This window comes from Camelina sativa, chromosome 2 (genome assembly GCF_030686135.1).
Source record: "Camelina sativa cultivar CO46 ecotype springtype chromosome 2, ASM3068613v1".
Taxonomy (NCBI): domain Eukaryota; kingdom Viridiplantae; phylum Streptophyta; class Magnoliopsida; order Brassicales; family Brassicaceae; genus Camelina; species Camelina sativa.
Window position 1 is genome coordinate 28,460,861 of NC_141881.1, and position 15,834 is coordinate 28,476,694.

The window sequence follows — 15,834 nt, forward strand, 5'->3', positions numbered from 1 at the left end:
GAAACTAGCTAATAGTACTTAATTACGATTGATCACCGTAGTCCGTAGACGTTTCCTACATGCTCCCGGCCCGACCCAAGTTATTGATCTTGAAGACAAAAACTGAAGTTTTAGGGGTAAATTAATCATTCATTTATAGAATAGAATTTGTTATATATACTCTTTTTTAGATACATTTTTAAAAATAACTTTTTTTAGAACATTTTCATTTTTATCCTCTTTTACACAATTACAATATGGTAAATTAATTTTTAGAATTTTTTTAGGTTTGGGTTCTCAGTTTTATAGTTTTATATTTAGGATATATTTTTTAGAAGGCATGATTTAGTATCTAGGGTTTAGGGTTTAAAATTTAATCATTTTATATATTAAAAATTTGTATTTTTGAAAATTGACATCATAAAAGAGTATTTTTGAAAAGTGACATAGAAAAATTGATATTTTTGAAAATTACCCTTTATAGAATTATCACATATTATATGATATTGAATTATTAATTGAAGACGTAATAAAAACTAAACTAGAAGATATCTTGTGTTATAAAGCACATATCAATATTTTCTCCAAAAATTATAATATAAAAATAAAAATTATTGTTATATTTGGTTTTAAAAATTATTTTTATATGAGACAATAATTACTTTTAATATTGCAATTGTTTGGTAAATCTACATTTATTTTTTAAATACTAATTATTGTATAATATTATAGTATTTTAAATTGTATGATGTATATTACTATTTATGTTGTTTGTTATATTTGCATTATTATTTTGTGAAATAATTTAGAATAGCAAATTTTATATTCTAATTGTAAGAAAATAAAATTTATTAATTTATCAAACACATAAATTTAGTTTTACCAACTCGGTGATATGAAACATTAAAACACATATTTTTTCTTCATAGATTGAGTAATATATCTTCATTTTAAAAAATTCAAAACACAACATATGTAGAAACAAATAAATATTGATTTATCATATGTATAATATGATAATTCAAAACAATTTATAAATGAAATTAAATAAAGATGATAGGAGAATCATAATTTAAAATCTTAACACAACTTTCCAAATACAGTTATTAAAATAAAAATTTGGATACTTAGATATAAAATTTTAGTTTTTGAAATTCTGATTGGTTTACAATTTTGTTAAATTAGTTAGTAATTTTTGTTCATAATTAATAAAAGAGAAAATATTTTTTTTTAGAAATTAATAATTATTTAAAAGATTTTATTAGTCTAATATTCAAATTATATTTTTACCTTTACTGAAAATTAAACATTTGTTTTTAGAACAATGGCATAACAATGTAATTTTTACATTTTTTTTTGGCAACAACAAACTAGATTGACTCATATAAACCAATGTGTAAGAACATTGTTTACATAAATAACTTTTTACATTTAATAAAGTTAGTTTTATATTTATACTTCTCAGTTGATAACTTAATATAGTAGGATTTTTGGCCAAATCTCTAAATTATCTTGTTATGACATCTTTTTGGGGGCCACATTATCTATTTTTTTTAAAATATATTATTGTTTCTGGGTCAACAACACCTTGATCTTATATTTTTCAATAAATCATACAAGAATCTAAAGATTAAGTTTTTTTTTGTCCACAAAAAGAAAACAAAAGAAAATAGAAAAAAAAAAAACAAAAAGACTAAGTTAAGGTATCGGATCCCTCCAAAGCTAACTCATATGATGATTTTATGTCTTCACAAATTAAAGTCAATTTATGTCAAAAGAAAAATACAAAAGAAAAGAAAAAGGAATTAAAGTCAGATACAAATTTGTTAAAGCACAAAATCATGAACTTTTATATATATTGGTGCTTTAACTTAAAATATCCGCCGTTTGTTTTAGGGTTAATCACAGTTTTGAGATTTAGCAGTGATTTTATTTTATTTTCTTTAACAAAAAATAATTTATATGAAAATTGTCAAATATCCTTTCTGAAAAATAAAAATTTATATTTACCTTTCACCGAAAACACTTATATGCTAAGAAAGAGATCTGCTATTTTAGAAATATTCATGCATTTTTCCAATTATTTTTATGGGAGAATACTGTGTACTGTATATAGAGAGAGATTAATGATAATTTCAAATACCACTGTTTCGTTTTTTTTGTTAGCATCAAATCTAAGTAAATTAGAAACTAGATAAATATAAGAAAACATTAAATAATAAAATCGAGCCAAAGTAACTTAAATAAACATATATATAAAAATCAGACATCTTCCTCTCTCTCTCTCTCTCACAAGACTTTGTGCACAAGAAGAAGATTTCTTCCCTCTCCTCTCTGGTTGGGTTACTTGGTTGTGTTTTCTGCGTGTTTCCTTTTGCCTAACTATCAAATCTCTTTACCCTTTTTCTCTTCTTTCTTCTTTGTTTGTTTCCAAACTTAACAAAACTTCATTCAAACAAGCTTCTTTCTCTCATATATATATATACATTACACAAAATTTCTCTCATATTATTCCGATTTCTTGGTCTTCTTCTTTGAGAATAATAAAGTAAGGAAGGAAGCAAATCTAAAGGTATCGATTTCTCTGAATTCTTGATTTCTTTTGATATACGTTTTGTTTAGGTTTTTGAATTTGAAACTGTTTGGTAGGGCTTTTTTTAAACGTGTGGAGTAGTTATTGCGTTACTACTGTAGAATTAGGTCATTGTCCGATCAGAATTCAAACCTTTTTATCGTTTTGTATACATACATACACAAGAAGTGATTTAATTTTTGTAATGCGTCATGATCAAGTTTCAATTTTGTCGTTTAGGTAATGATGATGTGATTGATTATGATGATTAACGATGATTGAGACTCTTGGAAGTCAACAAAAATTATACTTCTTTGAAATTAATTAGACTGTTGAGTCATCTAAATTTGGTATATTTGTTTTCTCTAGAGATTTGGTTCTTTATGATGTCAAATTCCACAATCTGATCAGAATAGGTAATAGGGCACAAAGTATCCCTTATGTTCATCTGAATGTGTTCTGTGTGATTTTTTTCCTGTTTCTCTTCGTGATGATGTTATTAATGATTGATCATTCTTATATGGATGGATATAAATGTCATATGAATGAATTTTATATTTGATTTGATATTTTTTGGTAATACACTCTGTTTTCCTGAACAGGTTTGGTTTGACAATGGCTGAGGAGAATACTTCAGAAGTCAAAGAGATTGAGAATTCTTGCGATAAAAATACTCCGGAGATGTCTGAAGAGGGTTCTGTGGAAAGGGTACATGTAACGGATGTGGGGAATGCGGAAGATGTTACATCTGTGGTATCCAATGATCAAGAAGAGATTATTATACCAGTGATCAATGAAGTGCGTAAGCCACAAGGTGTTACTCCGAGACGCTACTCGACTGGAACAATAGGTACACGACCAAGTAAACCGCAGGTTCAGTCTCGTTATCGTGGGAATCATCGTGTGAGTTCGATTCATGATTTATGTAAACATGGGAAGAGGTGTGATCATCAAGATGATGCTGCTGTGAAACCGTGGAAGATGGTTAGGAGAAAGAGTGTTGAAGGCTCAGATGTGATCAAAGTTGAGACTTCGAGTTTGACAAGGAAGTCGTTGGGAAGTGTGAGTAAGCAGATTCCTGGTACCAAACCTGAGAGTTCTGTGGCTGCAAAGAGAGATACATTGGCTTTGGATGTGAAAATAAAACCAAATGCTTCTGTGAATTCAGACTCTAGTAGTGAGCTTGCGAGATCTGTTGGTGGTTCGAGTGTTAAAAGCAGTGATAGAGCTCGGAGAAATAAAGAAACCGAGTGTACTCTGAGTGGTGGTTCATCTTCTGTTGTTAAAAAGGTTCCTGGCTTGAGAAGTGTGAAGTCGAATGCTGCTATGGGGAAGGTTTCAAAGGTCAGTGGCGCTGGAAGTTCTAAGGTTTCTGCTCCGAAGAATATGGAGAAGGCAAAGAGTGAGACAATTAACAGTGAAGATGTAAAAGAGAAGACTGTGTGTGTTGTTGAATCTAGCGTCAAAGGTGTTCAGAGTGAGAAGAAGGAACCATCAGAGAAGAAAACCATAAGGACAGGACATAAAAGCTTGACTACTCCTAAACGTGTTTCTAGTCCTACTAAACAGATTCCTGGTAAGATCAGTACCGGTTTGATGACTAAGAAAAAAGAAACTGGTTCTGCAGACCTTGAAGCAAATCCAAAAACAGAGAAGAAGATTATTAGGCCTAAGAAGACAGGAGTAAAGGTGAGTCTAGCTCAGCAGCTGACTTTCAAGAAAGGAAAGGTTCTTGATCCGAAACCTGAGGACTCTTCTCCTAAATGGATCAAGTTCAGAAAGAGGGTTGTGCAGGAGCTGAAAACGCAAACCGAAGGAAAGAAGAAGAGTCTTAAAGATAGGAGATTGGGTGTTGAGACGAAGAATGATTCTTGCGAAAGTAGTAAACGTGAGAAGGTTGTTCTGAGGCATCAAAAAGTAGAAGGGAAGAAGAAAATGGTGACATTGTTGAACAGTGTAATTGAGGAGACATTTATTAAGCTCACAAAGGTAAGGAAGAACAAAGTGAAAGCTCTCATTGGTGCTTTTGAAACTGTTATCTCTCTTCAGGACACTCATAAGACATCTCACAAATCAAGTCAAAGCAAGGCCACAACATCTGCGTCTAAGGTTAGACCTTTGGTTTCCGAAGAGTGAAAAGAAACAAGACAAAATTTAATTTGTGCACATATGAACTATTAACATTCAAGACTTTAAACTTCGAGAACAGTAATAATATTCTTGTTACTGTCCTCAAAATAGCAAAAGAGTTTACTATGCACTTTGACCATTACTGAAGTTGATATCAGAGACGATGATGAAGTTGTAAAGCTTTCAAGTTTTATCTTTGCAAGTCTTTTTTTTTTCCATACTCAAAACAGTTTTTTTACAATCACGATACAACAATCTTTCAAGAAGATATAGCTAGACTAATCTCTTTTCTCGTGATTCAAAGAACTTGAGGGCATGCCTGTATTTACCTTTGTAGTTTGATCAGACTGTTGTCTATAGATCGCTGCAGCCATTTTATTGTAGAGATCCATATTCATTGTCTGCATCATCATAGCCAACAACAGTGAGCTCAAGATTTGAATAGCCTTTCTCGGAAACAGTACTTAAAAGAAGGTTTTACCTGTGCGAAAAAGGCGCTGTAAGGATCAGTTAAAGCGGTTGAAGAACCGTTGGTGCAGTCTCTGTTAGCCATAGTAGGGACCATCAATGGTGGAGGAGGAGGAGGAGGTGGAGGAGGAACTAAACCTCCGTAAGCATTGCCACCGCCTCCCATTCCCATACGAGCCATGGTTGCAAGCAACGACATCTGAAACTGTTGCTGCTGTTGTTGTTGTTGTTGTTGCTGCTGTTGCTGTTGCTGTTGGATGCTGAGAACTGATTGTGGTGGAGGTAGTTGCGGAATCATCATTTGTTGTGGCAAATTGGCTCTTAGGCTCATAAACTGAACTTGTGCTTGTAGCTGTTTCAAATGTGCGATTACATCATCCAAGATTGATACTTTATCCGCCTGAAAATATCCGTATAACATAGAGTTAAAGAAACGGTTTTAGACATAGAAAAATTCTTAAACTTTAAAAGTAGTTTCTTTTAGGATAAATATTTACCTTACTTGCAGTAGGAAGCAGCTTCTGAAGTGTTCTCATCCTCTGGTTGATCCTATCACGTCGTCTCTGCATCAAACTAAGAGTCAGTATTGTTTTTCTAGAAAAGTTCTGTAATTGTTTTATGTATTACCCTTTCAGATTCGTTGTGAATAGCTGCTGCTCGTCCCCTTCGTCCATTAGATCTCCCTGCGTCTCCTCTTGTCTCTTGTTCATCTCCTTCAGTATCTTGAGTTTCCTGTATATAGATCTCTTTGGTTAATTCTTTAGTCATCTTTCCAAAAAAAGAAAGGTGGTTTTGATAGTTCTTACCGATCCAGAGCGGACATAGTCTCTGTCGCCGGTTCTAGCTGTCTTTAAGCTCCGACCAGATTCAAAAGACGCCCAAGACATATTAGTACCACTCGCACTTGCAGTCACGCTGTGACCAACTCTATGGCTTTCTTCTTGAACAGCGATCCAACGGTCCATTTCTTGGGGATAACCGCGTTTTCTTGAACAAGATCCGTCTTTGCTCTCGTAATTGTGGTTTGGACCATTTGGACTCTGCAGCTGCAGCTTGCTTGGCTGCTGTAGAGCCGCTTGATGAACCACAGACTCCAAAGTCTCACACCCGTTTAGACTTTGGGACCATATAGGGTCATTCGAGGTGGTTGGTTCGACTTCTTCGCCTAGACCATGGACGGTTAATTGCCCATTTTCCCATGTGAGCTCTTTCACTCCGTAATTCGACCTGAGTCACCAAAAAAAGGAAATTGTTTTTGTGTTAAGAGAGAGAGAAAGAGAGTAAGAAACAAAGACAGAAGTCTCTTTTTGGTAGAAACAAAGACAGAGGAGAGTTCTTTGTCAGAAACAGAGAGGAGTACATGTGTTACTTAGACCGCACGTTTGCAGAATAAACTGACAATAAGCTTTTTTTTTTTATGTTCTTCCCTTTTTGGCTCTTCTTCTTCTCTCTTTCTTCTTTGCTCGAAAATGTTGTAATCTTGTTTCTTCTTTGTTTGGAAACTCTCCACAATCACAGCGACAACTCATGCAATGTATCTGTCTTTGATCCATATTGATGTTATAATAAAGAGCCTCTCTCTCTCTCTTCTTGTCTCCTCCCTCTCTAAAATGGTCCCTGCAAAACGTCAAATGGTTTTTATGTGGACGGAACACATATGTGTGGCAAAGGATTGTTTGTGTTTTGCCCCTCAAGTCCAGCAACCTCTCTCTTGCCAAAAGAACATAGTAATAGATAAGGGCATTTACGTCATTTTAGTTTCAACCGACTCACATTGAAATCTCTCCATTGCATGCATTGACTACTCGGTAGAAAAGCAAAGCGTGTGATTCACCGATTTAGAAACAACAACATTTCTAATAATAGATTTTCGTTATTACTATTTAAAAAATGTCAGTTTCATCGTTATAATATAAACGAAGTTGAAGTATCTATATACATAGAGATGCATTAAATAATATTAAACAAGATATATATATATATATATATATATTATTTATTGGAGTAAACACGTTAGAATCCGAAACTATAGTATGGTATTCGAATGTCAAAAATGAGAGTGAGATGTGAGGTTGATGCATCGACTAGATATTTGATGCAAGTTGCGAGGAATAAATCAATATGTTCTCACTTCTCAGCCTCTTTTAATCTATTCTTTCTCTGTCCATTCCCATCTCACAATCTCAAATCGCCTTGTTCGGGATTTTGACCACATATATATCAATAACAATAGATTCTATTTACGGTTTCTAAGTCGTATTATATTTCCCAATTTTTGATTTCTTGGCAATTCTTGTTTCTATTGTTATTTATAATAGTCTTATGTACTTTGAAAAATTGAGCTTCACTTATTTAATTTCGAATATGGGACCTCATGTGCATCGGTCTAGAAATTACCTGATCATAATACCTAGCTGTCTAGGTAGTTTTGTAAATAGGTAAAAATGGATTGATCTATCTCGACTTTTTTCAATCATTGGTTTAAGTACTTGTGTATCAGACTGGCTACAACCTAGTTGAGACTTGAGAGGCTTATAAGCCTTGGTGGTGGTACAAGTTGATATGAATGAAATATATGATGTTGAGTCCCAAAAAAAAAAAAATATATATATATATATATATACATATGAAAAATATAAAGTCTAGTGAAATGGATAAATACGAGATCACCCTTTTGCATTGAGAGATTTCCCAATCATTTGATGTCACATCAGAATCTTAAGTGATTTCACCCACCCGCTCGAGCTATACGGCCGACAGCTTCAAACTGATGTCATAGTTCTCACACGCGGACAAATATTATTGGAGGGTTAGTTGGGACCAATGTTTATCTGTGAAGTTCATCAGCCAATCAAGTACTCGCATTAGATTCTTGACAGCGAATCCTAACGCTCCTCAGAGTTTATCTGTTCAATAATATACCCTTTTTTTTATGTATGTTCAAACTCTCTAGTACTATATGAATTAGATTCATTGTTCTTTTGATATTTGAATGTGTGGAGATGGAAGGTTTTAGCAAAGTTCGTAACCTATTACCTGTCCTGCAAAAGTATTTATGTGTTACGTTTCTTTCATTTAAAGTTTCTATATTTCTCGAGTCTTACAAGAACACACACAAGTAATAAACAAAGTGAGAGAGATAGCTTTAAAATCTGAAGGAAATCAAAACATCATCTTTGTCAAACTAAGTGAGCTCTAATCTCGTCAATGTAACTAAGTGAGCTCTAACCTCGTCAATGTAATTAATTGTGAGATATCTATATAATATAATGTGTTATATTTATGTGCAGTCATTATCTCTATCATGGAACGCGGGATCCATCCTTTTGGATCGGTAAAACTAACTCTTCTTCACGTCATAAATTGAGAGAACACGCATCCATATATAGTTACTAATTAAAATTAAAATCTTCAAAAATCTATTGACAGAGAATTGTACAACGACAATATATATATTGCAAGTTTTTCAAAATAAGAAGAGAGAATAGTAAATGCGAGTGGTCCTGGCCACCACATAGAGCAGTTGCTGCTACTTACCAATGGAGAAATAAGGTTGGACCAAAGAATGCCTCATTTTCCTGTGAGAGCACATAGTAAATTTAATTAATAGAGTTTATCAATCAATCAAAATCCTTTTTGGTCCCTTTTTAGTGTTTACTTGTCTTTAGTATGATACATTTCATGTGTGGAATAGGGTAGAGAGCGTGTGTAAACATCAACAATCACATCAATATTTGATTGATTCTTATTGAAATGTTTATCAAAAAAAATGTTAGGAATTAGTTCGAGAGATAAGAAGAAAACAGCAATATTACGCATGGTGATGATATATACCAAAGACATTCATAATTATGGGTATTTTGTTTTTGTTTATGATATGAGTTTACTCAAATTTTATTTCATAAATAGTTACATATATAAATTAAATCATTGACAGAAATCATTTGATTTTAGTAACAACGAAGGCAGAAATAATTTTTAGGAGCTTTGCCCGTTCGATGCATTTTCTTGACTTTTTCATGAACTTGAGCTTCTTTGCTCCTCCTCTTCTCCTCAAGCTGTTTCTTGGCACCATCAGCAATTAGTTGAATCCTTGCTAATTTTGACTTATAATGCTGATTGTTTATATCTTTTCTCTTCTCCAATTCACTCTTTTATCACCACATGTAAAATAAAATAGTATATTACTCATTTGAATAAATACAATAAAAAAGTTGATTAATTAGTCATTTGATAGAGAATAACCTTTCTTTTCTCCATTCTCAGATTAGCTGCTAATTTTCTCTCATTTTCCCAACCCACAATTTCAGCTTTCATTTTCTCATACCTTCAAACAGAGTTTATTATTTTTCTAGAAAATTGATAAGATATACATATACTTTGAATATTAATAACTGAATAAAATTTTACCTTAATCTTATTTTCTTAATTTGAGTATTTTCCCAAGAATCTGCTTTACTTGGCGTTAAAGCAAGTCCTGATGTTTTGGAAGATGAATCCATCTCTTTTGTTCGACAGTTTTCTGGTAGGTACTCTAACGATTTTTTTTTGAAACTCTCCTCTGCTAAAAAAAAAATATATCAATAACTTAATAGTACTGTGTGACATCGTTTCAATGTAAATTTGATATAAAAAATATTAGTAAACCAAACTAGCTCTAATTGTATTAATTACCTCCAATTTTCACCTCTTGAGTGTATGATTTGCTTAACCTCTTTTCTTCAATATTAGTTACAACCGGATTGGTTTTCTTTGCCCGTAATTTCTTGATTTCCTCTCTTCTTCTCTTTGCTTCTTGTTTATCAACTTCTTCCATTGATCTAATGACGGATGCAACAGCCACAACAGAAACTGCGAATTCACTTTCTTTCTCGTTGTAGTTGTCATTTTTCTCATACCAGTATGATTGATTTTTCAGCCAGTTTAATGCTGGATAATCTTCAATTTGATATAGAATAAAGCAAAAATTTATTATACATCCAAAATCTTTTTATAAAAAGATTGAAACAAATGATAACCAAGTGAAAATTACCGGTTATGTCCAGTTCTGATATTGAAAAATCCGACTGTTTCTTCTCAGAAATTGAGACCCTACAAAAGATTATTTCACAAATTTTTTCGGGCATATAATGTTTTTTTGGTTAAATTTAATTAGAAAAAATAACATAATTAATCCAAAGGGGAAAAAGAGAGAGAGAGAGAAAGATTTTGGACGTGTACCTTCGTTTTCTTTGCTTAACCAAATTATCCATTTGATTTTCCCAATTAAGAGACTCCAATGTTGTTTGGGCTTCACATGTTTGTTCTTATATTCCCTTGAATACCACGAGAAGGAGGAAATGTGGTAATTTTATCTTGAAGCAATAATAAATAAATAAGCTCCAAATTCTTATTCCACTGTACAGGAACATGCCAAGTATCAAAACATGTGATTCTTTATATGCTAATCTTCATGTACATATTTAGTCACATAATTATAACTATATAAAACCAACGCTTTCTTTCAGTACCAAAAAAGTGTAGTTGTGATTATACTTGAAGGTTTCTTTTTATAAACTAATAAATGGATTTGATTGATCAAACCGGAGTTTAGTAAAATGCTAATAGAAAAGATTCGTGTTTTTATTAAAAAAGATGGTTTTATTACATTACTGTTTCGTGATAGAATGGTTAATGTTGACTTTCGTTTAAGGTTTGACTTCAGTTTAATTAATTACTCTCTCAAGTCTCAATCGTAGTCTGGTTCAGGTTAAATTAAACCGGAGATTACTATTGGATTATCAAAAGAAATAACCGGAGATTGCTAATGAGGTGAAAGCTGGGTTTCTCTAACTGGGCTTGCAAGATGCTGAAAGGCCCAAGAAGTATCTTCGTGAAGCTTCTCCTTCGATACTTCTTGTAGAACTTATTACCGGATGATCTTGCCGAGATGTTGTCACAGTTTGCGATGAACTTGTAAACTGTAAAATATCATTTAAGTTTAAATCTCTTGCTAAATATCAGATAAATGCATCCGATTAACAGCTTACTCTTTTTCTTTTTTCGCAAAGATCCAAGAACTTAAATAATATACATTTTGAGTTTGTTACGATTATCCTATACGTACGTACACACCACATTATTATTGTAGTGACCATTCAACCAATAATTTTGCTATTAGTTGTCCGTATTTAACACATTTTTGTTTGTGTCGAAGTAGTAATTCTAGAGACTAAAAACATGCATATTCACGTCAATCATTTTGTCCCATTCTCGACAGATAACCCATCGTATTCGTACAATCTTGTCATTTTTCTTTTCTTTTATATTAAAAACAAGACTTGTGTAATTGAGAAGATAATGTTCAAAAAGTTGTAAGAATTTGTTAACAACTTCGATATATATATATATATGATATGATATGACCTAAACAAATTATTCAGGTTGGTGACGTATAACGAATTCTCATTGGTCTGTGTCTACTAATTTATATATGAACAACTAGACATAAACTATTTCGTCGGCAAAAATTTTATTTATAATAAGAATTTTAAACTGAAAGGTAAACTAATACTGAAGCGACTTTTCATGTTGGTAATCGCGCGCTTAATACGTTAATATTCTCAAATCATCTTTCCTTAATTTAACCTTTTCAAATACTCCATAAAATGGAAAAGTAAATTATATATCACATTGTATATGATCCATGACTTTGTCTATTGTATATAAAAGTATATATATTTTATAATTTGATAATATTTCCAAGAAAGAGAAATTTGTTGAAAAGCTAACTAACTTTGTCTCCTCTTTAACTTTTGGTGAAAAAGAATATTATGAATGTAAAAGTTTAGTAACTTGTAAGACATGCTTTGGTAAAAATATCATTAGGTAGCTTATTGGAATGAAATTTTTAACGGGGTAAATAAATATTTCAGACAATGCGTATTTTGGTGACGCCCAACAACAAGTTCCATAACTCAAAGATTAAGCATCCCACTGGATAGCTTACTTATTTGTTGTATTGTCACTAGCTACAATAATGAATATTTTCTGATAATAATGGATTAGGAGTATTTCCTGGTATGTTTTGCTTCAACAAAAAGTTATTTTTCAATTCATAATTTTTTTTAACTGTAAGAAAGATAATTATAATAAGTAGAATTTAATTATACCATTTGTTGACAACAAAAAAAAGAAAGAACAGGGAAAATATCATGACCTTTTGAATTCATCAATTTGATTATACAATTTTCCTCGTGTTTCTTGTCTACCTCGTCCAATCTAAAAATTATTAGTATTCGTTTACTGCACAAAGCAATATGATGATTTTTTTCCCCATTAATTTGCATTGATAAATACTATTTCTACCTTTATGTGAATCACTAAATAACAAAATAATAAAATACAAGCTTTTCATAAAGTGATCATCCACATAGAAAATTGAATATATTAAAAAATTGTCACCAGGTACAGTTTTGTTACCTTACTTTTCAATGCAATAATATAGTCAAAATAAATAACTTATATAAATTGACCAACAAAAAAAAATCACCTATATAAAGAAGAGTCCATTAGTGTATTAGCCACCATGAGCCAAGAAACCACGAGAAACAAATCAACCTAATAATCAAATCGAAAGCATTTTATCTCCGACCACCACCAAAAATGGTGTTAGCGACATCAGAGCCATTTAAGAGTCAATCAAAGACGGTATGTGTGATAGGAGCAGGACCATCAGGGTTAGTGTCGGCGAGAGAACTTAAGAAAGAAGGACATAAAGTGGTGGTGATGGAGCAAAACCACGACGTAGGAGGTCAATGGCTATACCAACCAAACGTGGAAGAAGAAGATCCATTAGGAAAAAACAAAACCTCAAAAGTACATAGCAGCGTTTACTCATCCTTGAGGTTGGCTACACCGAGAGAGATAATGGGTTTCTCTGATTTTCCGTTCAACGCAAAGAAAGGAAGAGACACGAGGAGATTCCCGGGACATGAGGAACTTTGCTTGTATCTCAAGGATTTTTGTCAAGTGTTTGGGTTAAGAGAGATGATTAGGTTTAATGTTAGGGTTGAGTTTGTGGGGATGGTGAATGAAGATGATATTAACGATGATCGTATGAAGAAATGGATGGTAAAGAGTGTAGAGAAGAAGAGTGGTGAGGTTCTGGAAGAAGTGTTTGATGCTGTTGTTGTTGCATCTGGCCATTACTGTTATCCTAGATTGCCTTCCATCAAAGGTATATGAATATGTTTGATGTACCGTATCTTTCATAATCAAAATCAAATTAGCTAGTTTTCATATTGGAAAATTATTCTTGTTACTAGCCTTGGTTTTGATGTTTATAGGAATGGATTTGTGGAAGAGGAAGCAACTTCATGGCCATGTTTACAGGGTACCTGATCCTTTTCGTGGTGAGGTAATAAAGTAATTATAAAGAGCTTGATTTACTAATTGGAATGAGATGATGCATGCGCTATGATGCATCTTGCATGCATGGTGATGATGAATTGATGCTGATGATGGTAGGTCGTGGTGGTAGTTGGGTGCTCAGTAAGTGGACAAGACATATCAATTGAGCTCGTGGAAGTAGCAAAGGAAGTTCATCTAAGTGCCAAAACACTTGACATTCCTCCTGGCTTGTCTAAAGTCATTTCAAAACATCAAAATCTCTATCTTCGTCCTCAAGTACACTCTCATCATCAAATATTTACATTTTTTACCATGAATCCTATTTTAGAGACCACTATACACTCACAATAACAACAGGGTCGAACCGTGATGTTCAGGAAGTCTAACATACGACTTAGCACTAGATTATATGACTCTCCGGCACTATCATATACATACCGTGATGTTCACGTATATTGAAATTATATACTAATTTAGTATATATATATAGTACTTATTTTAATTGTTTAATTTGATTGCTTAATTTGTTTCAAATTTTCGTAGATTAAATCTCTAGAGGAAGATGGACAGGTCATTTTCGAAGATGGGTCTTGTATTGTAGCCGACACCATTTTGTACTGTACCGGGTAAGTTGATATTTTTTATAAAGTTTTGTTTGGTAAGTGAATTTATATCAGAAAAAAAAAAAAAAATTTATTGAAGACAGAAAGAGTCATGGACTAATTTTATATAAAATGGTTCTATACGTTCCTTGTACTGATGATACACCTAAAATGTGGTTATCTAAAAAAGCCATACAAATATTTTTGATAAATTCCATCTGATACTAATTTGATAAGTAAATGCCGGCTTTTGCATGAACCTATAAAGAATCTTTTGTCAATATTCCGAGACTAATTATTGAGTATTGATTAGAGTTGATTTGGCCAAAGGGGTCATGTCCTCATATGACCTTGAAATGGGTAACAGTTCGTGAAAAACGTGGTCAGGCTAGTTGACAAAGAATAAAATTTATGATTAGTGCCAAAATTATTATATTTTTATTTTATTTTTCGAAGGTATAGAACTCATAGACCATGGTCCCTGAATACGTGTAGGACAGGACATGTAAATAATATTAAATTCATTTTGATACTAAATGTTCATTCGGACAAGTTCATTTTCATATCTACTATACAGCCGACATATTCCTTCCAGTTTTAGGCTTTTAGCTCTTGGAATTTTATTTATATACAAAAATGGAATATGAAAAATTAAACGATTTGTATATATAAACATTTCTTGTCATTGTAAGATTTGGGAAATTTTATTTTTGCCAAAATACGTGTAGGTATGATTACAAGTTTCCATTTCTTGAGAGCGAAGGAAGAGTAGAAGTTGATGATAATAGAGTTGGTCCACTCTTCGAACATACGTTCTCTCCTTCCTTGTCCCCTTCTCTCTCCTTTGTCGGCATCCCTCGGAAGGTATCATTTTGGTTTATACGTTACTAATCATTATTATTATCACTAGCTAATTGAACAAAGGTTTATAATATTTTGCAGTTGATAGGGTTCCCATTCTTCGAATCACAAGCGAAGTGGATCACAAAGCTGTTGTCCGGCAAAACATCTCTTCCTTCCTGCGATGAGATGATGCAATCAATCTCCGAATTCTACCGCTCCAAAGAAGCCGCCGGAATCCCTAAACGCTACACTCACGACCTCGCCGATTTTAATGTACAAACTTTATAGTTGTTCTTTTCTTTAATTTTCTCAAAGATCGATTTTATTCGTCCATACTAGTTTTATGTTTATGTGTTGTTTGAATTATTTTAACAGTATAGCGATAAGTATGCGGATTACATTGGATTTCCGCACTTGGAAGAATGGCGAAGGAAGCTATGCAAATCAGCTATATTGAATTCCATAGAGAATCTGGAGACTTATCGTGATTCTTGGGAAGACGATGATTTCCTTCAAGAAACTCTTCAAGACCCTTATTTTTCTCAATTCTATACTCCTTAAAAGTTTTATAATCTGTTCGAAACAAGCTTTTAACCCTTTTTTTTTGTGTGTGTGTGAATAAGAATAGTATTCTTATGTGGTGTGATGTTTTTGCTGATGTAAAACAGTAAAAGTGCCTGTAGGCTTCGGCAAAACTCGTTGTATTGATCTTTAATTTGTGTTTTTGCACTATTCCCATGTTAAAAACACACACACACTCAATTGGACCTACAAAAAAATATATATATATATATATATTGAAGTTGTTGTATCTACTATTGACGTTAGGTTGGTCAGCCAAGAGATTTT

General features: G+C 32.6%; 4 protein-coding genes across 7 annotated transcripts; 2 read left to right on the top strand and 2 right to left on the bottom strand.

Annotated features, from left to right (window-relative positions):
* The first annotated feature begins 2,205 nt into the window (after window positions 1–2,205).
* Window positions 2,206–4,908, top strand: LOC104738629 (uncharacterized). The gene is made up of 2 exons (XM_010458799.2): window positions 2,206–2,551; window positions 3,154–4,908. Exon 2 carries the CDS (start codon window positions 3,167–3,169, stop codon window positions 4,685–4,687), a length of 1,521 nt encoding a protein of 506 aa, XP_010457101.1. The 5' UTR covers window positions 2,206–2,551; window positions 3,154–3,166; the 3' UTR covers window positions 4,688–4,908.
* LOC104738621 (transcription factor PIF7) lies at window positions 4,870–7,073 on the bottom strand. 2 transcript variants are annotated; one of them, XM_087472657.1, is made up of 7 exons: window positions 6,923–7,073; window positions 6,510–6,766; window positions 5,956–6,376; window positions 5,777–5,881; window positions 5,647–5,712; window positions 5,163–5,549; window positions 4,870–5,082 (listed from the first exon to the last, which is right to left on the bottom strand). In XM_087472657.1, coding segments are annotated over exons 2-7 (1,104 nt in total). In that variant the 5' UTR covers window positions 6,512–6,766; window positions 6,923–7,073; the 3' UTR covers window positions 4,870–4,959. The 2 variants fall into 2 exon arrangements, with proteins under 2 accessions (XP_087328783.1, XP_010457088.1); XM_010458786.3 differs by lacking the exon at window positions 6,923–7,073 and having other exon boundaries at window positions 6,510–6,841.
* Window positions 7,074–8,973: 1,900 nt separating this feature from the next.
* Window positions 8,974–10,495, bottom strand: LOC104738645 (uncharacterized). Of its 2 annotated transcripts, none has more exons than XM_010458827.2 (6): window positions 10,370–10,495; window positions 10,182–10,240; window positions 9,824–10,087; window positions 9,560–9,710; window positions 9,395–9,476; window positions 8,974–9,300 (listed from the first exon to the last, which is right to left on the bottom strand). In XM_010458827.2, the coding sequence occupies exons 1-6, from the start codon at window positions 10,399–10,401 to the stop codon at window positions 9,100–9,102; spliced, it is 789 nt and encodes a 262-aa protein (XP_010457129.1). In that variant the 5' UTR covers window positions 10,402–10,495; the 3' UTR covers window positions 8,974–9,099. The 2 variants fall into 2 exon arrangements, with proteins under 2 accessions (XP_010457129.1, XP_010457120.1); XM_010458818.2 differs by having other exon boundaries at window positions 9,560–9,713; window positions 10,370–10,492.
* Window positions 10,496–12,660: 2,165 nt separating this feature from the next.
* Window positions 12,661–15,717, top strand: LOC104738660 (flavin-containing monooxygenase FMO GS-OX-like 8). 2 transcript variants are annotated; one of them, XM_087472662.1, is made up of 8 exons: window positions 12,692–13,367; window positions 13,477–13,547; window positions 13,658–13,816; window positions 13,898–13,990; window positions 14,084–14,166; window positions 14,871–15,006; window positions 15,085–15,258; window positions 15,361–15,717. In XM_087472662.1, the coding sequence occupies exons 1-8, from the start codon at window positions 12,794–12,796 to the stop codon at window positions 15,544–15,546; spliced, it is 1,476 nt and encodes a 491-aa protein (XP_087328788.1). In that variant the 5' UTR covers window positions 12,692–12,793; the 3' UTR covers window positions 15,547–15,717. The 2 variants fall into 2 exon arrangements, with proteins under 2 accessions (XP_010457150.1, XP_087328788.1); XM_010458848.3 differs by lacking the exon at window positions 13,898–13,990 and having other exon boundaries at window positions 12,661–13,367.
* The last annotated feature ends 117 nt before the right edge of the window (window positions 15,718–15,834 follow it).

Excerpts from the sequence above, each read along its gene's own strand:
- LOC104738629 (XM_010458799.2), top strand. The coding sequence starts at position 3,167 with ATGGCTGAGGAGAATACTTCAGAAGTCAAAGAGATTGAGAATTCTTGC.
- LOC104738621 (XM_087472657.1), bottom strand. Across the intron at positions 5,713-5,776 it reads TTCACAACGAATCTGAAAGG|AGACGACGTGATAGGATCAA; the intron begins GTAATACATAAA and ends AGTTTGATGCAG. Across the intron at positions 5,550-5,646 it reads TGCTTCCTACTGCAAGTAAG|GCGGATAAAGTATCAATCTT; the intron begins GTAAATATTTAT and ends GGATATTTTCAG.
- LOC104738645 (XM_010458818.2), bottom strand. The coding sequence starts at position 10,401 with ATGGATAATTTGGTTAAGCAAAGAAAACGAAG. Across the intron at positions 10,088-10,181 it reads ATCAGAACTGGACATAACCG|ATTATCCAGCATTAAACTGG; the intron begins GTAATTTTCACT and ends ATCAAATTGAAG. Across the intron at positions 9,714-9,823 it reads TCAAGAGGTGAAAATTGGAG|CAGAGGAGAGTTTCAAAAAA; the intron begins GTAATTAATACA and ends TTTTTTTTTTAG.
- LOC104738660 (XM_087472662.1), top strand. The coding sequence starts at position 12,794 with ATGGTGTTAGCGACATCAGAGCCATTTAAGAGTCAATCAAAGACGGTA. Across the intron at positions 13,991-14,083 it reads ATACATACCGTGATGTTCAC|ATTAAATCTCTAGAGGAAGA; the intron begins GTATATTGAAAT and ends AAATTTTCGTAG. Across the intron at positions 15,007-15,084 it reads TTGTCGGCATCCCTCGGAAG|TTGATAGGGTTCCCATTCTT; the intron begins GTATCATTTTGG and ends AATATTTTGCAG.